The sequence below is a fragment of the Vicia villosa genome, linkage group LG1 (assembly GCF_029867415.1).
Source record: "Vicia villosa cultivar HV-30 ecotype Madison, WI linkage group LG1, Vvil1.0, whole genome shotgun sequence".
Taxonomy (NCBI): Eukaryota; Viridiplantae; Streptophyta; class Magnoliopsida; order Fabales; family Fabaceae; genus Vicia; species Vicia villosa.
Genome location: NC_081180.1, coordinates 37,647,532 through 37,672,560, shown reverse-complemented (window position 1 = coordinate 37,672,560; position 25,029 = coordinate 37,647,532). Strand labels below are relative to the sequence as shown.

Here is a 25,029-nt window from a genome sequence, read left to right as displayed (position 1 = left end):
GGTGGTAAAAGCTTTCGATGGATCACAAAGTCCGGTGTTGGGAGAAGTGGATCTGCCCGTTATAAAAATTACGTTTAATAACTACTATTTTATTGAATGACACTTTACAATAATTTGCATATTTACTTGATAAAAAATTAAGAGAAATTAAGGAAAAAGAGTGTAAAACAAACAGGGGTGCCAATAGTATCTACTGCCACATAATGGGCCTAATTAAACATAGGCCCATATTTTTTTTTTGTGACAACAAAAATTATAAAGCTTTGACAGGTGTCTTAAAATTGTGCACTCGACTAATCCAAAGGACATAATTGACTGAAACACAGTGTGCTTTTCCGCCTCAAATTCACTCAATCCAGATCCACAATTGTGAACTCTGCTACCAGTGCACACAAACGAAGCCTCCGTAGCTTCATAACTAGGGTTTAACAAAAGAGTTTCACAACGAAGAAGAAGACAGTGATTGAAATTGTGTAACATCGCAAATCATGGCCACCATTGATGAAACCGTTAACCAGGACATACATAAGAAGAAAAAGCGCGACAAAAAGAGACGCCGTGATATCGTTGAAGAGCAAAACGGAGCAGAAGAAGAGGATCCGAACGATACTCGTAATAATGGAGAATCCTCGAAAAAGAAGAAGAAGAAAGAGGAGGTGGACGTAGAAAATGAAGTAGTGGTAGAGAAAAAGGTTAAGGATAACAGCGGTTCTGGAATTATGAGCACCGAGTCATTTGCTTCTCTGGGATTATCTGTTCCTACTTCTAAAGCCATTACGGATATGGGATTTCAACGCATGACTCAGGTAATCGACGAATTTCGGAAAATTTTGAGATAAGATAATGTTAGAAATTAGAATTGATTATTGACCATGTTGTTGTTGTTGTCAATGTAGATTCAAGCAGGATCGATTCCGCCACTTTTGAGTGGTAAAGATGTTCTTGGTGCTGCAAGGACTGGTTCTGGTAAAACTCTTGCTTTTTTAATTCCTGCTGTGGAGCTTTTGTATAAGCTTAAGTTTAATCCTCGAAGTGGAGCTGGTGTTGTTGTCATATGTCCCACTAGAGAGCTTGCTATTCAGGTACTAAATTTTGCCGATGATCGTGTTGACCTATACTTAAACTGTGCTGTTGGAATTATGGTATAATTTGGATTGATTTCTAGTTTATGATTATTTGAGCTTTTCTATGAAAAGATGAGTTTATGGTCTTAATGAGCTTATAGTTTGTATAGAGATGCTATTTGGACTAGTTTATAGTGTATGGGAACTTCTCATTTTAAATTATTTTACTGTTCTTCACTTGCAAAAATTACTTATGGAGAGGTTTACAGTTTATTGTTATTTATCGAGAAGTTTAATAGAAGAGCTTTTGAAAAATAATTGAGATGCAGAAGATGGTTTTAACCTAGATGAGAAACTAATTTTTCAAGATTCTTTTACTTTTTCATTTTTTATTAGTCTTGTTGAGAAGTTTATTCAAACTGATTTTAATGTTTCTGAAAAAGATAATTGAGATGAAAAGATATTTTCATTTTTCAACTCATATGCCAAACTGTTTTTTGAAAAACTTATTATTATTATTGCAATATTTTTAAATATTACTTTTTTCATAATAGCTTGTTTTGAAGTTTATCTGTGCTGGTTCTTTTATTTTCTTTTGCATCCAGTTCCTCAGTTTTTGTTATTCTTTGTGATGCTTTATCATGTTTGACGTAAGCGGATTTTATTATCTAGTCCTCCTTATTTACTGATTTTACATTTCTTTTAGACCCATGATGTTGCCCAGAAGCTTCTAAAGTATCATTCACAAACTCTTGGATTGATTATTGGAGGTTCAGCTAGAAGAACTGAAGCTGAACACCTTGCTAAAGGGATAAATATATTGGTAGCTACTCCTGGTCGTCTTCTAGATCATCTACAAAATACCAAGCGGTTCATATACTCTAACCTGAAGGTATATTACAAGTTGTTCCTATAATTGTTTCTCTATTTTGCTTCACTAAAATATAGACATATTTCAATGCTGATGCTGGTGTTGAGTTTTAGGGTGTTAGATAAGGAGGGAGAGAAGAGGAAAAATAAACAATTTGACTGGTAATCATGGTTTGATAGCACGGAAAACTAAACACTTATCCATATGTATAGTAGTTCTAGGCTCCTAATCCTAATTAAATAAAAAAATTAATAAAGATAATTAAAACAAATAAAATTATCCTAATAGATCATCTGAAACACTTTTAGATTGAGATATTATGCATTATTTCCATGCAATCTATCATCTAGTATTTATTAATGATGTGTTTTTTTCATCAGTATGGTTTGTGAGTGGTTGATGGATATCAGTAATGTAAGCATTTCTTGTAGAATGTACACACAAGTGTTTGATGCTTATCAGTAACGTAAGCATTCTTGTAGAATATACATGTGACAGTTCAATGCTCATCACATGGACATCTTGGCTACAAAGTATCTATTGGATCTTAATCAGAAGTTCATTCATAATGTATTTTGGCTGATATTTATTTTATGTTTACATACATTATGACATTATTCATCTGTCCTTCCTGCTTGCTCTTGAAATAAGTAGATGCACGGATGCATATAGCGTATTCTCTAACTTTTATATTCCTGAATTCGTTGGCAGTGCCTCATTATTGATGAAGCTGACAGGCTATTGGAAGCAAACTTTGAGGATGAATTGAAGCAGATTATCAAGCTCCTCCCAAAGGTATCTATAATGCCGAGCCTGTGAAATTATTATGGCGGTTTCTTTAAATTGTTTTGTCCAGCCTATTTCCTTATGTGGATTGGATAATTGAACCAGAAAATACCTGGAAAAAGGTCTCCATTAATTTAAGATTACAAGTATTACTATTGTCTATTTCTTACCATTGAGCAAAAATACAATCGTGAATTCTTCCTAAAAGTTTATTGACTTTGAAAGTTAGCAGCTGCTTGCAGTTGGCCTAAAAATGCACGGTCATGTAGCTCGAATTTTATATTATGGCCAACAATTTAAGGCTGGATGAGATGTTCTTCTATACTTTTCATTTAATCTGGCTTCTATAATTTATGCTTACTACAAGTGTAGATGTAGCTTGTGTTGTTAAATGATGTCTGTGGGCTTGACTAATTGATCTACTTCTCATTCAACAGAGTAGGCAGACAGCTTTATTTTCAGCTACACAAACAGAGAAGGTATTTTTTCATTTTCCATCAATTTCTTTTACCAAAAGTTTATTTTCATCTACTTCAATTTTTAATAAATTTTGTACAAGTTTCCGTGTTTAGTTTGGGTACACTGTACTTGAAAGTGAGAGTACAGTTCTCCTTTCAATTTGTTTCCTTAAGTATCTGTAATTTTTTGCTCTATCAATTAGAATTATATGTTTGATAATGATTGTGGTTTATTTACAACAATAGAGGAATGGTATTTTTCATTTTCAGTTTTTGGTTCTGAATCATATTTTTCTTTTAACATATAGGTTGAAGATCTTGCTCGCCTGTCATTTCAAACTACTCCTGTCTATATTGATGTAGATGATGGAAGAAAGAAGGTTATATGTTCACTGAATTTTTTATCCTAGTTTTTGAACTTTGTTCATCAGCTATCATCATATCTGAGACGGAACTCATAAATGCAGGTTACAAATGAAGGATTGCTACAGGGTTATGTTGTTGTTCCCTGCGCCGAGAGATTTACTGTTCTCTATTCCTTCTTGAAGAGGCACCAATCAAAAAAAGTGATGGTCTTTTTCTCTTCATGCAACAGTGTCAAATTCCATGCAGACATTTTCAATCACATTAATCTGCATTGTGCAAATATTCATGGAAAACAAAAGCAGCAGACCCGGACGGCTGCTTTCAGAGACTTCTGCGAAGCAGAAAATGGGGTCTTGCTCTGTACTGATGTTGCTGCTCGTGGTTTAGACATACCTTCCGTGGTATATTCATCTTTCTTATCACCTTATTTGAATGTTTTGATGGGAGAATGACTCATTTTGGCTAGATTTATCAGGGCTTTCCCAGTATTGAGTATGAAATCGGCTAATCTATTGTTAAGTACTATCTAAAGAAAAGAAGTAGCATAAGAGAGTTAATACTATCAACGTATATAACATTGGGGTTACCTAATCTAAGTAAGACACCTCCAGGTAAAAAAGACTAGAGCAAAGGATATAAAATCTTCCTGCAGAAAACAAAATAAAAATTAGAACTAGAATAGAGACATGAAAATCACATTTATTATGCAAAACTTGCTGCATTCTCTGCATATTAATGACCAAACCCCTCTAACTGCTTGGTGTGCGGCATTACAAGGGTAAGAAGACAATTTTAGCCTGTTATAAAGATGCAATGGCAAAGCTGTACTTGAAAATTCTATTTTTTATCATCATTTTTCAATCATTGCCAAATTTCATAATAGTTTGCACCACCCAAGTGCTGTGAATCAAGGTTGTCAAGATCTGATCTTGCATAAGATCGGGAAGGGATAGCAAGATTGTAACTAAGATCGGAAGATCCTACCCAATTATTTTTGTAAGATCAAGAGGGGGTAACAAAATTCGTAAAACATAAGATTGTAACAAAGTTCGTAAGATGCCAAAAAAACGAAAAAATAATAGTATATATTTGAAGAACTTTTACTTATATTTTGGTAGGCAAATGTGTTCATGGGAAAATGACCATGTTTCATATTCTTTAGACATGTATGCTTGAGCTTTTATACTTTATTATCATTTACCATAAAAAAAATTGCGAGACATTAGGGACATAGTTGGTTTGTTAATTGGTTTATCACTAGTCCATTATTTAAAACAAACCTACAATCGAGATGTTTAGTCTCTAAACTCTAAATCTAAAATTCACCATTTCAAAAAAACATGCATTTGTCGCTGCCAAACCGTAATTGTAGCGCTTCTGCATCTTGTCATCCTTCTCGGTTTGGTAATGGTGGTGGCCGGGAAACGACCGATCATTGCCGTAACGGGCCCAAGATCGCACAGAATCAACGTTTTTATGAATTTTTTCACAATTTGGCTATAACACCCGCTTCTACTCTAAATCGAAATTTTGATAGATTTGTTCTGAATGACATTTGAGATAGTTCACACGGCATGCATCTGTTGATCACAAAAGCACGAGTCTACACCAGAAATACCTAGCAGCTGGGTAATGAAAGATAAATAGCTTCCAGTATCAGAATATGGGGACACTAAGCTTGTTGTGGCTTGCAAATTTGCAAAAAATTACTTTGTAAACAAGTAAACATTACTGTAGTTAAAATGAAGGATTTGATGTAAGAAGAGGATCTGTATTTCTTAAGGGAGTAAGTAAAACCAAAGTTGGAATTCTTACCCAGATTAATCCTCCATACATGGATGCATATTGATTAAACATATTGTGCTTATGCCGCAATGTATTCTGTTTATTGAAAATCATTAAAATGTTTTATCTTTCCCCCTCTTATTTATGTTGTAGGACTGGATTGTTCAGTATGACCCACCTGATGAACCAAAGGTACTTCTTGCTCTTCTATTGACAGGACCAATACCTTTTTTTATTTGTTCTTAGCAGTCATATATGTCGATGTACAGTATTATAATGTATGTTTTATCCTGCAACCAGGAATATATCCACAGGGTTGGTAGAACAGCTCGCGGGGAAGGTGGAAAAGGCAATGCATTGCTTTTCCTGATTCCTGAAGAATTGCAGTTTCTTCGTTATCTAAAGGTCAGTTTCTCTCATTTAGCAGTAGCGGATCTTAAGCTAGCTGATGCTGAACCAGAATTTATTAACTTGTGTATCTGAGAATATATCGTAGTAAAAAGGGAAACGTAGTGCTCTGATGCTGAACCAGAATTTATTGACTTGTTAGTGTATTCATTTACTTTATCTGAGAATGTATCTAAGTAAAAAGGGAAACATAGTGCTATGACACCCATCATGCCCGGGGCCCAGAATAGATTCTAATCTGTTGTTGGTTAAGTTTTAATGTTAAATGGTTAAGACTAGACAGCCTTACCTGACAGAACGCCAGCTTTAAGTATTGCGACCTACTCCCTCCGTCCCAAATTATAAGAGAAAATCATTTTTTAGATTCATTGAATAAATAATGTATCTGGTCTATATATAAACCAGATACATTAATTATTCAATGAATCTAAAAAGTGATTTTCTCTTATAATTTGGGACAGAGGGAGTATGATATAGAGAACACTAATTTCCAAACTGTAAGACATCGATATTGATGCTATACACACAAACGCGAGGTATGAATGTTGTATGGGTGTCGGGCATGGTACACACCTAAAACCACAGAGGTCTCCGCGCTTCTTATCAACAAGGCCATATTTGAGTGAATTTCAACTTTTTTAGTTTCATGCCCAGAGTACATGATATTTGGGAGAAGTGATTGCTATATCCCCTATGCTCCTGGACGCTGTTTTTTTTTTTTGTAATAAAATTTATGCTTGGTTCATCCCAAATGATAATTTTATATTTATCCTTATTTCAGAAAGCTAAGGTCCCGGTGAAAGAATATGCTTATGATGAAAAGAAGGTGGCTAATATACACTCTCACCTGGTATATTCCTTCTTCTTGTGTTAAATAAACTTTTATTTATTAAAGTTACCAACTGCAGCTTATGTTACAAAGGAACTGTTGCATTTGTATAGGAGAAATTGGTTGCCGAAAATTATTTTTTGAACAAAATGGCTAAGGAAGCATATAGATCATACATATTAGCATACGATTCACATTCCTCCAAGGATATATTCAATGTTCAACGCCTCGATCTGCAGGTACAGCTCTTAGAGTATTATATTTTATAGTTATTTCATCAAATATATTGTCTAAATTGATCTTATGTACTTCAGCACTTGTGCCTTGACATTTTAAATCACCTGTTACTGGGAACTTTTATATATTCTTTCATTTTGATCTAAAGCTTCAAGGATTGGGTTAATTTGGTATGAATAAATCACTGAACAAAATTAATCCAAGTGGCAACATAAATAGATTAAAGGAGGTTTTTTAAGTTTGAATTCCTAGTTTAAATGTAACGTCATATTTAGAAAACATTTTTGAAGGTAAGTTTAGATCTAGACAAGAGACCGGAAAGGGTGTGTTAGATCTTTAAAAAATTGATATTGAGAAAATTAACTGTCATTCATTGCTTTTTTTCTTGTTTTATTTTAATAGTGGAAGACAAACAAAGGAAATGAAGAGTTATTGTCTTAATTTAACAGGAGCAATCTGAATATTCATTTAATTCAGGATTATCATAATAGAAAAATGTCATCAGTAGCCTTGTGCATTAAGTGGTAGGCTAGAGAAATAATCATTTCATGATCTACAAGTTTTCTGGGAAAGCTGTATAGGCTTTTTTTCTGCCTTTAAATAAGCTATTATCCAAACATGCATCAAGAACTACAGTATGTTCATAAGCATTAACACGGTGATAGAAAAGTATCATCATTGGTGAAGTTAAATTGTTTGGATTCTAAAGCATGAATACTGTCATAATATCAGTTTATATACTTTGAGCAGGCTGTTGCAGCTTCATTCTGTTTTTCAAACCCTCCCAATGTGAGTGTAAACATAAGCAGCAGTAAGCAAAGGAAGAAAACGCGTAGAGTTGATGGAGGCAGACATGGATTCAACCCGAACAATCCTTATGGAAAGCGAAATACTGATGATAAGCGGCAGTTTGTGAGGCATTAACATCAATCGTGAAACGGCGCGATACAGTTCAAAAAATTTTGATAGAATTTTCTAAAATTAGATTTTATAACTTTAAATTAGTCTACATAAGATTATTCAAGCCATCAGAATTTTCTACAACTGGAGTTGTCTCTTTATTCTTACCTTGTACCTGAATAATAGCGCCTCATCATGTTTCCAGTTTGTAATTATTTTATTGTTAATTTCTATCATTAACTTTTATACTTGGCTTCTGTAAGCAATGGAAATGGAAATACAAACTGAGTTCAATAGTTCATTTTTGTTATTCACATAACTAGATATATACACTTGTGTACTGAGCATGCACTCAATTAATTTAAATATGCTATTGGCATCTGAACTGCAGTTTTTGAACTTGACTCTAAAGTGGTAATGAATAACTATCACCAATCATAGAGGATCATTTTGAATATGCTTTTTGGAGAAGCGTGGGCATGTTGCAAGTGTCCAGGATGGCGGAATTTTGGCTCTCTACCACTATTCGCCATCAACAACACTGAGATAGTTTAGCCCAGACTCATGTATGAGTGGTGACAATTAATCTCGGTTTTTATTTTGGACCTGTCAAAGGTTTGTTAAGACGTCCAAATTATGCGGTCCAAATAAGCTAAAGTGCTCCATTACCTGATGTACATATTTACCCCAGCTTTGGGAATCATCCAAGATGGTTTTAATCGTCACCCGCCACCTGCCATGAACAACATTGAGTGAGGTGGTTTAGTTACCCAGACTCAAATATGAGTGGTGACAGTAACAAATCAGTCAAAGGTCCAATAAGACAAAAGTGCTCCATTATCTAATGTAAATGTGTACCTTGGCTTTGAAGCATTGATAATACATTCAATTATCTAATGTAAATGTGTACCTTGGCTTTGAAGCATTGATAATACATTCAATTCAATTGTTCACCGCAAATCAAACTGGATCATCTGAGAGATGGCTTTAACCCTCACCTTAGTCACTCTTAAATAAAGGGGGATGACTCTGAGTTCAATCTTACATATCACCAAAAACTTAAACTATTTCTGCTTCAGTATCGAATAGTTATTAATTTCAAGTTTTAGCAATGAAAAATGGAATGCATTGTCATGTAAATGTATCACCAATATGGGTGGCAAAACGGGTCCGTGGAGCATGCTCATATTCCGACCTGTTTTTTCAAGCGCTTTTACATTCACGAGCTTTTACATAGAGTTTTATAATTTTTAAGACTTAAAAGGTTTAATGTCTGTCCGCCCTTACTTTTTTACGGGATAGAGACAAGGTTTTATACCCACACCTTCTATTATGTCCGCCTTCTTCTCAAATAAGTTCGTCCCTTCTCGCCCTAATTACCGGTATGTATCTGATCACTATCGCCACTTTGTTGGAAACAAATCCTCTGCTGCTGGAAGACTTTTATGTGCAAGGTTTTCAAGAATAGAAAATTCAAAAGCTCAAATTATATGTTTTTCTTTGAAAATATTATTGAAGAAGATTTCTATAACATCTTCGAATAGTAGATCATCTAGCTACATTTCACAAAATCATGGAATATGATATCCTTATATGTTAATTTCTTTCATAATATCATCCATTCATTGCCAAAACATAAAATTCACTTCAAACAAAAAATAATAGAACATCTAAGGACAAATGTAATCATATAGAAAAAAATCAATATAAACTAACTAAAAAGTAAACAATATCATCATGATGACAATAAGGAACTTCTAAATCCTATTATGACTAAAGCAACAAATAAACTAAACACCTAAAAACAAAACTCAACAAAACAAACCACCTAGAATTAGACCATACTCATAACCTAACCTAATAGACTAAGAACTAGTAATGCTTCAAACATAAACCATGCCAATGAATGAAAGAACAAAGAGTGTGAATACTGTGACACTAATAGCATCCATTTGAGTAGCTTTAGAGTGTGCTATTGATGCAGTCTCATTTGCAGATTGTGGTGATTGTGCTATAATTGGTTCAATATCCAAAACCTTGATCACCATTTTCTGTCCCCTTGTACAATGTCCACTAACACCACTAATGAAGTAGAACATTCCCGGTCGTTCAAATTTGTAAGTGGTATTCCCATTGTTTTCGAAAAACAGCGGACGATCCGATTTGCACTTTTCGTATTCCCCTTCACTCACCATCATCACTGAGTCCTTATCGTACTTGAAATCTACACAAATGTCAAAACAATAATATCATTAATCTATCTATCGTTACAACGTCTTAGAATATATAAATGCAGACAACTACGTCTGCATTTATATTTATATTCTAAGATGCTGTAATAGAAACGATCTCAACTCAAAAATAAAATGCTTATCTATTGAAAAGTAAAATTAGTAAGAAAGGATAATTACGAATAGTATCGTCGATTTTGAACCGATTTTGGGAAGCCCATTGGTTATACATTTCATCGGAGTCCTTTGAGGTAGGGACAACCCAACCATTTCTACCTCCAACTCGAAATTCAGTACAATTGATAACCAAAAATTGTGAGATAGAAACAAGAATCAAGCAAAGGAAAAGTGAGTTTGAGGCATTGAAAATGGAAGCCATATTTGGATTTTCTCTAGGGAGCTCTAGTAAGTTATGTTGTTACTTTTGATGAAGTGAAAAGTAATGTTATGAGAAAATGAGTTTGGACTTAAAAAGAGAAGGAAAGTGGAAAATGAGAGTTTGTTAACTAAAAAGAGGGAGAGAATTTAGGTACACGTTTTAAGGTAGTGGACTATGTTGCGAGTGATGGTTTCACAAAATGCTCTATGACATGACTTTGTCTAAATTTTGAGTGAAATTAGCTCATATGTGGAATTTGAGATTTTTCTAATTTTATTACAAATTAACTAAATTCTCTAAAATATTTAGTAGTTGTATTAAAAAAAATTTAGTCCCCATATAATTAACTACCCCACTAAATTATATTTATCCACTCACTACCACTTAAACTTTTCAGTTTCTCCTTTTATTAAATTAATTTATCTTTTCTATTATTTTTAATTATTTTTACTTTTTACATCTTTATCATTTTTTTTCCAAATCCAATCAGAATTTTTAGACAAGTCTCTCTTAACTTTATATTCAGACACTCTCAATTCTTACAAAATGTTTCCTGTCTTCGATAAATATAATTTTTTTCCCATCTCTTTCTCTTATATTATTTTCCTTCAAGAGTTTAAGTTTAATGTGTATTAGATTTTATGACTTTGTCTACCACTGTGATCGGAATCATTTACAACCAATATTTAAAAATATATAAAATATTTGTTGGCTTTAGGTTAAGAGTTTGAACTTCTCTCAGCATAAATTTTTGTAGTTGTAAATTCTAATAAATATTTTTTAAAAACACAATGAAAATTGAAAAAAAGAAATATGCACATAATGTAAAATATTTTTACACGGTCGATTAATGAGAGACATATATCAAATTAAAAAATATTTTTAATTTTAAAATACTGATATAATATGACAAATATAATAATTTTGTTTGGTTGTATGTATAATATTAGTTTATACTATTTGTTTCACTACTTTTAAACTCATTGAAATTTTGTTAATTCTCTAAAAAAATTATAATTTTATTATGATTTTATTTTAATATATTATCATTGATATTTATTTTATCCTAATCATCAATGTCACTTCAATGTCACCTCTGCGAGAAAAATGAAGAGAGATAAATAAATATAAATTTTAAAATGAAGATACTAAAATGTTAAATATTAAAATAGGAGGACCAACCGTGCATTTAAGTCAAATGAAATTAAGTAATTGCTTGTATTTCTTTAGGTCGAACGACTACACAAAATCGACTCTATTTCTTTAGTTCAAACAATTTAGGACCATTCAATTTAGTTTTTTTCTTTCTATTTTGACCCTTAAGTAGTTTCGTAAGGCTGACCAAACCAGATTTAACTCTATTTTTTGGTCTAACCGGTTGAGGCAGCCGACCTGATATTTATATCATTGCTTATAAGCTTACAACTAAACATTTTTATACTCCTCTATTTAAGAATATGTAATTTATTTTTCAGCAGTCGATTGTTCTTAACCTCATTATAAGCTAATTATGTTTTGTTTGATAATGTGAAATTCCTCTTCTCATTTAAATCTTCCTTTGACTTTTCAAGTAGAACTATATTATATGCAAAAAAACATGCATTGCGGCGCTGACTCTTGGATGTGTTCCGTGAGTACATTGAAAATTAAAGAAAAATATAGGGTGCTTAGAGTTGAACATTGATGCAAACCTATTGTAATAAAGAAATCTTCCGTCTTTCCACCTTGTGTCTGCGCACTATCCGATACCTCTTTGTAGTGTTATATTTGTAAAAGGACTTGCCTAAGGCGATACTCTGGGACTGTCCCAAGAGAGGCGATGACACAAGGTCGTCCAGAGGGAAGTATCGCCTCGCCCTGTGGTCTTCCCTCGGACATATGTGGAAAAACGTAGGATAAGACGTTCTTTGGGGGCAGAGAGAAAATCAAGGTCATTAGCGGAACCACGACTCCCTTGGAAATAAGGATTAAACTATCCACTATTTGATTGAGTGAAAGATGTCCCTTTTTGAGGAAACCCTAGGTTCTAGAGACCCTTATAAATACATCACCCCTCAAATGGAAGGAAGACAGACTTTAAATCATGCACATCTTCTACTATCTAAAAGAGCACCACACTCACTGTAACCATAGCAAACGATTAACCTAGCCATCCGCCTACAATCACGTAGTGTCGGCCACCAGCAGGGCCTATCACCTCACGTGAGTTGTTCACTTAAAAAGCCTCAAATAACACTGTACAGGCTTCTCGCCTCCACGAGCAAGTCTTCACTGTCAAAACGTGTTATACATCTACTAAAGCATCTGAGTCTCCCTGCCCTTGCGGAGGAACACGCACCTGTACTTTTTGACCAGTATAGTGGCGCCCACCATGAGGCCCCAATAAAACTATCTTGGGCCACATTTATCACTTCTACTCTCTCATCCCTTTTTTTAGATGACTAACAGGGTCCTACGTCACGAAGCCAACACCATTGTTAAAGGTATCTCTGGGAGGCGCCTTTCCAGAGCCGCCCGAAGAAGATACGCGAAAATTTCTTGGAAACACCATAGGAATGGAAGGGGTCAACATCGATTTCTCCGAAGGGGATGCCTTAGACGTCAACCCTCACGACAATGATCCCTTGGTCATCACCTTTCAGCAAGGGAGTTAGGATATCAGGCATGTCTTAATAGACCCGAGTAGCTCCGTCGATGTCCTGTTCTGGGATGCCTTCCAGAATTTACAACTGGATCTGGACGACACACATGTTCAACAACTCTTTAACAGGATTATCATACGAACATGTACAAATAATGGGCTACATGACCCTAAACAACATTTGCGGCGAGAGAGCAAACACAAAGACTATTGACGCCAACTGCTTCATTGTAGATACCATGTCACATTACAACATAATCATATGCCTGACTACGGCTGGAAATGAGTCGAGTCGAACTCGCCTCAAATCGGCTCAACTCGTTAAGAATTGGTTCAACTCAAATATCAATTCGAGTTCGTCGCAATTTTTTTTCATCTCAAATTTGACTCGTTAGAAAGTTCACGAACAACTCGGTTCAACTCGTATGCTTCACAAAGTTAAAATTTATTTTTAAAAATCTATTCTTTTTGTATATTTGACATTTTAAATTTATATATTTCTTTAAATGAAAAATATTAAAATATAATAAAAGTAATAAGAATGAAATTTATACGACGTTGATTTTATTTGTATGATTATTTTTAGAAATATTTTGCTCACTTGAGAATATTAACTAGGGTTAAATATGTTTTTGGTCCCTATAAAAAATAGCATGTTTTGGTCCCTACAAAATTATTATGCACGTAATTTTAGTCCCTATTGTTAAATCAATGTGAATTTTTGAATGGTTATTTTGATGACATGTTTAAAACGTTTTAAAAAGTTCCTTGAAAAAAAAAATTCAAAAATTGATTTTTAAGTCGAGATTTTTATTACTTTTATCATTATCTTTTGAAATTTAAAAAATTCATATTTAATTTTTTCATTTTAAAAAATTATTAAGTTTGGTAAATAAATATTTTATAGTATCCTAAACATGTATGAAAAAAATTATTTATAAATTTAAAAATTAAAGTATAATTAAATAATTTTTAAAATTTTAGAAAAACTAAAATTGCATACATAAAAATTTTGTAGAGACTAAAATATATCATTTATTAATAGAAAATAAAAATAAAATTTAAGATGTTTATAAGGATAAAAATATATTTATCCTATAAAAAGTAAAAGGATTGAAGATATGAGAGAGAATAAATAAATAAGATAATGAAATATATGAGAAATAATATAGTGAAATTTCAAATTAGTAAGGATTGAAAAAAGTATTTGAATTTGGAAACAAAATTGATGAGGTGACAATTTAATGATAAAGATATAGTGTCTCATTAATAAGACAAAAACTTTTAATTTTTAATTTTTCAATTCATTTTAATAAAAAAGGTCTTGTTTGATAAGTATTGTTTAACTTTTATTTTGTGGTTTTTCTATATTAGTTTATAAATTTTTCTTAAAATTTATTGAAATACTTTTTTATTTTGTTATTTTTTTCTCATTTATATCTTCATTGTTTAAAAATATATATTCTTATCGTTTAAGATGATAGAAATTTTGGAACCTGCTATGATTTTTGGTTTCTGAAGAAAAAAATATAGAGCACAGAAGTTTCTAAAAATGGCATCATTAATCTTATCGGTTGATCAAAATTTGAAGTGGGGCATAGATTTTGCGTACAATATTTGAATCAAGGAGGAAGGGTGTATCTGCAAGGTACTGTTAGAACAAGATTTGTTCTGATCAATATTCTTAGTTTTGATGATAACAAGGATATGAATTTTGTGTGAGATAATGTGGTACTCTAATACATTGCAAATTCCCTTTCAGGAAATATATAAAGAGTATGCATAAATCAGCGCTCAGAAGCTTTGTCTCAGAAGGTTCAACATGCAACATCAGAACATGGTCTGGCAAGACATCAGAAGATGGTCAAGGCAGAATCAGAACATGGGTCTATGAAAGCATCAGAAGAACTTGAGATCAGAAGCAGAAGCACTGAAGTTCTCATGGTATCACGCTCAGAAGCACTTCAAGGTCAGAAGACAAGAAGATGCTATGCACCAAGCTGTTTGACTCTGATGATATTCAAATATTTTATTCAAACATCAGATCAGAAGAAAGTACAGGTGGCAGGCTACGCTGACTGACAAAAGGAACGTTGGAAGCTATTAAAGGCAACGTCAGTAGACACAGCGTGAACAAGGCTCGAGGTAGTTGACAAAAGCGTGAAACATTAAATGCAAAGCTGTACGGAACACGCAAAACATTAAATGCGCTCAACGGTCATCTTCTCAAACGCCTATAAATATGAAGTTCTGATGAGAAGCAAGGTTAACGAATTCTGAGAACAACGCTGAACCAAATTCTGTGAATATTAACTTGCTGAAACGCTGTTCAATCCAAAGCTCAGAAACTTCATCTTCATCAAAGCTCACTACATTGCTGTTGTAATATATTAGTGAGATTAAGCTTAAACGTTAAGAGAAATATCACTGTTGTGATTATAGCTTTTTAGAAGCATTTGTAAAACTCTTATTTGATTACATTAATTTGTAAGTAACTAGAGTGATCAAGTGTTGATCAGGATACTCTAGGAAGTCTTAGCTTGTGTCTAAGCAATTGTAATTAGAGTGATCACGTGGTGGTCAGGATACTCTAAGAAAGTCTTAGCTTGTGTCTAAGCATTTGTTCCTGGAGTGATCAGGTTGTGATCAGGATACTCTAGAAGACTTAGTCGCGGACTAAGTGGAAAACTGTTAGAACAAGATTTGTTCTTATCAATTATCTTAGTTTTGATGATAACAATAATATGAATTTTGCTTAAGATAATATGGTACTCTAATCCAATGCAATTTCCCTTTCAGGAAATATATATAAAGAGTACGCATAATTCAGCGCTCAGAAGTTGTATCTCAAAATGGTTCAGCATGCAACATCAGAACATGGTCTGGCAAGACATCAGAAGATGGTCGAAGCAGAATCAGAACATGGGTCTATGGAAGCATCAGAAGAACATGAGATCAGAAGCACTGAAGATCAGAAGATGGTATCACGCTCAGAAGCACTTCAAGGTCAGAAGATCAGAAGATGCTTTGCACCAAGCTGTTTTTGACTCTGATGATATTCAAACGTCGTATTCACAAACATCAGATCAGAAGGAAGTACAGGTGGCAGACTACGCTGACTGACAAAAGGAACGTTAAAAGCTACTAAAGGCTACGTCAGTAGACACAGCGTGAACAAGGCTCGAGGTAGTTGACAAAAGCGTATAACATTAAGTGCAATGCTGTACGGAACACGCAAAGCATTAAATGCATTCAACGGTCATCTTCTCAACGCCTATAAATATGAAGTTCTGATGAGAAGCAAGGTTACCAATTCTCAACAACTCTGAACAAAAATAAACTTGCTGAAACGCTGTTCAATCAAAGCTCAGAATCTTCATCAACTCACTACATTGCTGTTGTAATATTTTAGTGAGATTAAGCTTAAACGTTAAGAGAAATATCACAGTTGTGATTATCGCTTTTAAGAAGCATTTGTAATACTCTTAGAATTACATTAAGTTGTAAGGAACTAGAGTGATCAGTGTGATCAGTATACTCTAGGAAGTCTTAGCAGTTGGCTGAGCAGTTTGTAACTAGAGTGATCGTGTTGATCAGAATACTCTAGGGAAGTCTTAGGAGTGAACTAAGCCTAGAGTGATCGTGTTGATCAGTAGACTCTAGAAAAGTCTTAGAGGGTATCTAAGCAGTTGTTCCTGGAGTGATCAGTGTGTGATCAGAAGACTCTGGAAGACTTAGTTGCGGACTAAGTGGAAAACCATTGTAATCCGTGCGATTAGTGGATTAAATCCTCAGTTGAGGTAAATCATCTCTGCGGGGGTGGACTGGAGTAGCTTCGTTAACAGCGAACCAGGATAAAAATAATTGTGCAATTTATTTTTATCGTCCAAGATTTAAAGTCACACTTATTCAATCCCCCCCTTTCTAAGTGTTTTTCTATCCTTCAATTGGCATCAGAGCGCCGGTTCTAAGGTGCAAGCACTTAACCGTGTTTAGAAAAGATTCAGGAAGAGAAAAACGCTTCATTTAAAAGATGGTTGATGAAAGTGGAAAGTCTACATCTACACCTGCATCTACATCTGGCTCTGCTGAGCAATACAACGGAAACAATGGTTATACTAGACCGCCGGTATTTGATGGTGAAAACTTTGAATACTGGAAAGATAAACTGGAAAGTTATTTTCTGGGTCTAGATGGTGATCTATGGGATCTTCTAATGGATGGTTACAAACATCCAGTAAATGCCAGTGGCGTGAAGCTGTCAAGGCAAGAAATGAATGATGATCAAAAGAAGCTTTTCAGGAATCATCATAAATGTAGAACTGTTTTGCTGAATGCTATCTCTCATGCTGAGTATGAGAAGATATCTAACAGGGAAACGGCCTATGACATATATGAGTCCTTGAAAATGACTCATGAAGGAAATGCTCAAGTCAAGGAGACAAAAGCTCTTGCCTTAATCCAGAAGTATGAAGCCTTCAAGATGGAGGATGATGAAGACATTGAAAAGATGTTTTCGAGATTTCAAACTCTGACTGCTGGATTGAGAGTTCTTGACAAAGGATACACCAAGGCTGATCATGTGAAGAAGATCATCAGAAGCTTACCCAGAAGATGGGGTCCTATGGTGACTGCATTCAAGATTGCAAAGAATCTGAATGAAGTTTCTCTGGAAGAGCTGATCAGTGCCTTGAGAAGCCATGAAATTGAGCTGGATGCAAATGAGCCTCAAAAGAAAGGTAAGTCTATTGCATTAAAATCTAATATCAAGAAATGCACTAACGCTTTTCAGGCCAAAGAAGAAGATCCTGAAGAATCAGAATATGAAGAAGAAGATGAACTGTCCCTGATCTCCAGAAGGCTAAATCAACTCTGGAAGACCAAGCAAAGGAAGTTCAGAGGCTTCAGAAGTTCAAGGAAATTTGAACGTGGAAGATCTTCTGATGAAAGAAGATTTGACAAGAAGAAGGTCATGTGCTATGAATGCAATGAGCCTGGACACTACAAGAATGAATGTCCAAATCTTCAGAAGGAAAGTCCCAAGAAAAAGTTTCATAAGAAGAAAGGTCTTATGGCAACCTGGGATGAGTCAGAAGATGATTCAGAAGATGAGCAGGCCAACTGTGCGCTGATGGCAACAGAAGATGACGGATCAGAATCTACATCAGAATCAGATTCTGAAGAGGTATTTTCTGAACTTACTAGAGATGAGTTAGTTTCCGGTCTAACTGAACTTCTGGAACTCAAGTCTCAGATTAGTCTCAAATACAAAAAGCTGAAAAAGCAATTTGAATTTGAAACAAAGAAGCTTGAGTTGGAGAATTCTGAATTAAAAGAAAAACTTTTAAAATTATCCAATAATGTTGGATCTCCTTCTAATTCAGAAAAATTCACTCCTAGTCTAAACCATATTCTGAAAGAATATGATTTAAGTTTCAGGAAGTTCTTATCTAGAAGTATTGGCAGAAGTCAGCTAGCTTCTATGATATATGCCGTATCTGGAAACAAAAGAGTTGGCATTGGTTATGAGGGTGAAACCCCATACAAACTTGAACCTGTTGATGAAATGAAAATCACATACAAGCCATTGTATGATCAGTTCAAGTATGGCCACTCCCATGATATTAGGCACACTTCACATGCTCAAAGCTTTCACATAACACACACCAAGAAGCATGTGACACAACCTAGGAAATATCATAAAACTCACATTAAGAATTATCATGCTGTTCCTCCTATTGCTTACAATGTTAAACCCAAGTTCAATCAGAACTTGAGGAGAACTAACAAGAAAGGACCCAAGAAAATGTGGGTACCAAAGAAAAAGACTATTTCTTTTGCAGATTCTCTTGGTGACAAAGAAGATAAAAGTCAACATGACATGTCTCCTGGACTCAAGTTGATCTCAACACTTGAAGGGAAGAAAGATTATCTTCCAAGTTCTGGTTCTTAAATCTGTTGAAGAAACTATGTTTGTAGGATTTCAGAAAAGAAGCTTATTAGTCTTGGAACCATCTCTGATGTTTGCCTCTAAGGCTTTGATGTTTCTTTCTTGTTTATTCTGAATGCTCTAAATGCTACAGAATATACAACATTGAAACATTGATTGTGTCAAATCAATAAACATCTGTTTTGATGATAAACTTATGAAACAAGAGCTTAAGAATTTCTGCAGATACAGTTTTGTCTTATCAGAAGCTGCAGAACAAAGAAGTGAACCTTCAGAAGCTGTGTATATCAGAAGTAATGGATCAGAAGATCATTCAAATTTATATCAGCACACTTCAGAAGAAGTGTTTCCAGCAGAGAAAGTAGATCAGATCAGAAGCAGTGATCAGAATCTGAAGGCGTAAAATCTCTCTGATATTTACAGCTGTCATCTATTATCTGATGGTGAACACGTGTCTGTACGGTTAGTACAAAGCGTGCAGTTGAAAAGACGCCGACCTAGGTAACTGTTTCAAATCATTTCATTTACCACGTTCTCTCTCCTCACGTCACTCATCATTTAATAAAATTGATTTCCTTTGATTCTGGAACTGTTCAATTTATATTTCTTATTATTTTTCTTTTCAAATCCGTTTCTATATATTCTTTTCAAATCATATCGTACATCTTTTTCGCTCCTTTGTCTCTCTCTCTCTCTCTCTCTCATTGCATTCTCTCGTTTGAAAAATTCTTAGCCGTTTTCTAAAAACCCTAATCGAAAACCCAGTTCGCTTCTCTTGCTCGTTTTTGGTCATTCTGCATCAATGGCTGCCCTCTCATCCCAAAATGCTGAGTCATCTGTTCCTCATCATCTCCTAGAAGAAACGTTGCAACTTACTCCTGTTGTTGCATGCTCTATTCCCAAGAACAAATTAGAAGTTCTATGTGAACTTATTGTTGACTTTGACAACCTTGAAGAACATGGATTTAATCTTAAAGAAGACATCATCTTTCAAGGATGGACCTCGTTGTTTGCTGAGTTCGTTGGCCCAGTTTATCCAGACCTTGTCAAGGAGTTCTGGGCACATGCTGTGGTTGCTCCAAAATCAATACTTTCTTTCGTCCATGGAAAGTTTGTTGTTATTACTGAAAACATTCTTAGAGTGATGTTTGATTTGAAGAACGCGGAAGGAGCTTTTGAAATCGATAAAAGGGAAGATTGGGAAGAGGTTCTATCCACTCTCTATTCAAATGTCAAGAAAACAAAACACGTCAAGGAGTTGAGAGATATCTACAAAATCTGGACAAAGATCATTCTTGGGTGCTTCTACCATAGGAAAGCGACACATGCCGCTGACTTCATAAACAATGAGCAAAAATATATTCTTTATTGCATTGCCACTCAGAAGAAGGTTGATGTGGTTTACATTATCTTCAACCATATGTGGAAAGCAGTAAAGGATTCCAGAAACGCTTTCAGAAAAGAAAATGGTGGAACAATCATTCCTTTTGGTAGAATCATTACAAACCTTCTGGTGCATTCCAAGATTGTTGAGAGTCTGGAATCTGAAGGTATTGTGAAAGACCTTGCTGTCACTTCTGGGGCTTGTCTGAACGCATTCACTTTAAAGAGGATGAACGTGATTAAGGCTATCATTAAGACTCCTCAACCTCTTGCTGGAACAACAATCAGAAGAGAGCCAGTTCTAGCTGAATTCAAAACCTTCTTCAATAGTGAGGTACCACAAGTCAGAACTAAGTATCTGATATCACAAAAAGAGGATAAGAGTCTTAAAGATCAAGACAAAGGTGCTCCTATTAAAGTGAATCGTAAGAAGGAGGAAAGGACCAAAAGAAAGTCTGATCATCCTGCTGCTACCACCAATAAAGAAGTGATCCCAGAAGAAGTCATTGCAAAGGTTGCTAAGGCTGTCTCTGCTGATTTTGAGAAGAAAAAGAAGGATGCTGAGAAAAAGAAGAAGAAGTCAAATAACGATGCTGAGATTGTTGAAGTTGTTGAGAAGAAGAAAATCAGAAAAAGGAAGATGATTATTCAAAGCTCAGATGAAGAAAATGCTGCTCAAGAGGCTGAGAATCAACCAGAAGTTCTGGCTTATGTCAGAAGGAAAGAAATCGCTAGCGGCAAAGCAAAGGTTATTGAAGAGCCGAAGAGTAAGAAGCAGAAAAAGACGGAGGATGTGGCCAAAGCTTTTCTGAGAGGTTCCAAAGGTATATGCATTTCTGAACCTAATTCTGTTCCTGCTGTTTGTTCAGAAGCTGCACCAATAGAAATTGTCCCTACACCTGAACCAGAAAAAGCCGCATCAGAATCACCTGTTTTTGTCCATGTTCTTACACCTCCATCTTCTCCTTTAACCATTCCTTCCTCTCCACCTACCATAAATCCTGTTCTGGATATACCACCCCTTCAAACTCTCCTTCCATCTCAACCTTCTCTCAATGCCTCTCTTGAACATACTCCCTCCACCTCTCAAAACAATCCTTGTGATTCTCCTTTTCCAACCTCTGCATCACATGAGCAGCTGCTCCGTGATTGCAACTACACTCCCAAGCCTCGTCCTGAAGCTGAAGTGGTAGTGTTAGATTCTGATACTGAAGCAGAATCTTCTTATAGGTTGGATAGAGAACCTCATCCGTACTTCACTTCCAAACCTGCCTTTTCAAAAACCCAAATAAAATCCCGCCCCGTATATCCTATTGGTGTAGTTTTTGAAAACATAAAGAGGAATCTCAGAAGTACCTTTGATACTCTCAGACTCGCTGAAAGTTCTGGATTGAATGATGTTGCTATGCGGAACTTCTGGAGGATCTTTCGCAGAGAATCAGATGCTCTGTTTTTAGAACTTCAGGAAGCCTGTGTAGCTGCTGCCCCACGGCCTCGTGGAATTCTGAGGAATTATGAAGACTTCTGGTTTGCTCGTCTCAAAGGAAGATATCTTTTGGAAGAGAAGCCCTTCTTGGATGAGATGGAACAATTAAGACTCGCTGCTGCATTGGAAGCAAATCCTTGCAGGGAGATTGTGGTTTGGATACCTCAATATTCTGTTCTGCTCGGAGATTTCAAGACTCTCTTTGACTATCTGAGGGAAAACCCGTCTGAGAAAGATCCAAACTTGGTCATTCCAGAAGTTGTTGACCCACCAGAAGTTGAAGGTCCCTCTGCTCCCAGGAATTTAGCTGCCATTCTTCAGGCACTAGAGAATGGAGACTCTGAAATTCCTGCTGCAGAGTATGGAGATGCTTCTATGCAAGAAGCAGATGCTGAAGATCATGTTGCCAAAACTGTTCCTGTTGAGGAAATCCCTGCAAATGATCTATCTATGGAAGCTGCAGATCAACATGCCATTCCTGTAGTTGAAAGCCGTGAAGCTCCTTCTGATGAACCTTCTCGTCTTGCAAGGACTCTAGAAGCGATTCAGAGGAGACAGGATGAGCAAAGCTCACTCAATGACAAGTATGATGCTTTCATTGAAAGGCAAGAAGGACACAACAACGATGTTAAAGCGATGCTGGCCAAGATCTTATCAAGACTAGGGCCATCTTAGATTGAGTCTGTGTTGTTTCTTTCTTTTCGTTGCATCTGTTTTGTTTCTGTGCATCTGATCTTATCATTTTGTACTTCTGTACCCAATGGTTGAACCTTAATGAAATCATCTTCTTCCTCCATGTGTTCTGTTTTATTCATCTGAATCTTTTCTATTTTTGATGATATGACAAAAAAGGGGGAGAAGATAAATGATAAATGATTTGATTAATCTATCAGTTGCTGGGTAAAGGCTCCCACACATTCACTAACAAGAACTGCAAGTTCTATATGGTTTGAGTGTTTTGCAGGTACAGAGAAGTAAAGTGAATCTTCAGAAGCAAACACTAGAAGCAAAACCATAAGAAGCGTTATTCTGTAAAAGGAATAAGCTCTTGGAAACTGAAGCAAGCTGAGTGCTGTCAAGCTTCAGAGATCAGAAGCAAGAAAGAAGAATGAATCAGAAGCACTGATAATAGAATTTGAATATCATTGTCTATCCTGTTCTGACAAAATTCTATTTGCTATGATACATATAATGTTATGGCTCTGATACATTATTTGCTCTGATACATTATTTCAGCCTATATGGCTCTGATACATATAATGTGTTCAATCATACATTTTATGTTCTAACTCGTTCATGCTGACTTTTGTCGTTTAGTTTTTGTTCTGTAACATTTCAGGATGTAGAGATGCTCTGATGATGCTCTGGTACATTCAACAATGTTCTGATACAAATCTAGCATGAAGTGATGTTGGTAGACATTCAAAGTTCTGAAGCTATCCGAGGGAAGCAGAAATCAGAAGATGTGAATGTTCTAAAAGATCCAGGAAATTCAAGTTCTGAAGCTGTCCAATGGAAGCAGAAGTCAGAAGCTATGAATTCTCTGAAGGCAGAAGCTTATATGATCGTCTCTACCGAAATAATCAGGGAAGTCTTTTATCAAAGTTCTTCAAGTATTTATTTCAGGGGGAGATTATTTATCTCAGGGGGAGATTGTTAATCTCAGGGGGAGACATATTCATATGCTTATGCTATAGCTGTGTAATTTGTCTTTTGCCGTCTACTCTTTCTGATCGCAAATTCATATCATTTATATATGTTTTTGTCATCATCAAAAAGGGGGAGATTGTTAGAACAAGATTTGTTCTTATCAATTATCTTAGTTTTGATGATAACAATAATATGAATTTTGCTTAAGATAATATGGTACTCTAATCCAATGCAATTTCCCTTTCAGGAAATATATATAAAGAGTACGCATAATTCAGCGCTCAGAAGTTGTATCTCAAAATGGTTCAGCATGCAACATCAGAACATGGTCTGGCAAGACATCAGAAGATGGTCGAAGCAGAATCAGAACATGGGTCTATGGAAGCATTAGAAGAACATGAGATCAGAAGCACTGAAGATCAGAAGATGGTATCACGCTCAGAAGCACTTCAAGGTCAGAAGATCAGAAGATGCTTTGCACCAAGCTGTTTTTGACTCTGATGATATTCAAACGTCGTATTCACAAACATCAGATCAGAAGGAAGTACAGGTGGCAGACTACGCTGACTGACAAAAGGAACGTTAAAAGCTACTAAAGGCTACGTCAGTAGACACAGCGTGAACAAGGCTCGAGGTAGTTGACAAAAGCGTATAACATTAAGTGCAATGCTGTACGGAACACGCAAAGCATTAAATGCATTCAACGGTCATCTTCTCAACGCCTATAAATATGAAGTTCTGATGAGAAGCAAGGTTACCAATTCTCAACAACTCTGAACGAAAATAAACTTGCTGAAACGCTGTTCAATCAAAGCTCAGAATCTTCATCAACTCACTACATTGCTGTTGTAATATTTTAGTGAGATTAAGCTTAAACGTTAAGAGAAATATCACAGTTGTGATTATCGCTTTTAAGAAGCATTTGTAATACTCTTAGAATTACATTAAGTTGTAAGGAACTAGAGTGATCAGTGTGATCAGTATACTCTAGGAAGTCTTAGCAGTTGGCTGAGCAGTTTGTAACTAGAGTGATCGTGTTGATCAGAATACTCTAGGGAAGTCTTAGGAGTGAACTAAGCCTAGAGTGATCGTGTTGATCAGTAGACTCTAGAAAAGTCTTAGAGGGTATCTAAGCAGTTGTTCCTGGAGTGATCAGTGTGTGATCAGAAGACTCTGGAAGACTTAGTTGCGGACTAAGTGGAAAACCATTGTAATCCGTGCGATTAGTGGATTAAATCCTCAGTTGAGGTAAATCATCTCTGCGGGGGTGGACTGGAGTAGCTTCATTAACAGCGAACCAGGATAAAAATAATTGTGCAATTTATTTTTATCGTCCAAGATTTAAAGTCACACTTATTCAATCCCCCCCTTTCTAAGTGTTTTTCTATCCTTCAAAAACCATTGTAATCTGTTGCGATTAGTGGATTAAATCCTCAGGTGAGGTAAATCACTCCGCGGGGGTGGACTGGAGTAGTTTAGTTAACAACGAACCAGGATAAAAATAACTATGCAATTTATTTTTATCGTTCAAGTTTTTTAAGACTACACTTATTCAAACCCCCCCTTTCTAAGTGTTTTTCTATCCTTCAATTGGTATCAGAGCGC

General features: G+C 35.3%; 2 protein-coding genes across 2 annotated transcripts; one reads left to right on the top strand and one right to left on the bottom strand.

The window, feature by feature from the left end:
- The first annotated feature begins 338 nt into the window (after positions 1–338).
- Positions 339–8,005, top strand: LOC131634321 (DEAD-box ATP-dependent RNA helicase 27-like). Its single transcript, XM_058904981.1, has 12 exons — positions 339–806; positions 897–1,082; positions 1,771–1,956; positions 2,647–2,730; positions 3,159–3,200; positions 3,488–3,559; positions 3,647–3,946; positions 5,484–5,522; positions 5,631–5,735; positions 6,520–6,588; positions 6,681–6,806; positions 7,555–8,005. The coding sequence occupies exons 1-12, from the start codon at positions 489–491 to the stop codon at positions 7,726–7,728; spliced, it is 1,701 nt and encodes a 566-aa protein (XP_058760964.1). The 5' UTR covers positions 339–488; the 3' UTR covers positions 7,729–8,005.
- A 1,503-nt stretch (positions 8,006–9,508) lies between these two features.
- LOC131604415 (early nodulin-like protein 5) lies at positions 9,509–10,393 on the bottom strand. The gene is made up of 2 exons (XM_058876858.1): positions 10,116–10,393; positions 9,509–9,928 (listed from the first exon to the last, which is right to left on the bottom strand). The coding sequence occupies exons 1-2, from the start codon at positions 10,312–10,314 to the stop codon at positions 9,588–9,590; spliced, it is 540 nt and encodes a 179-aa protein (XP_058732841.1). The 5' UTR covers positions 10,315–10,393; the 3' UTR covers positions 9,509–9,587.
- Between the last annotated feature and the right edge of the window lie 14,636 nt (positions 10,394–25,029).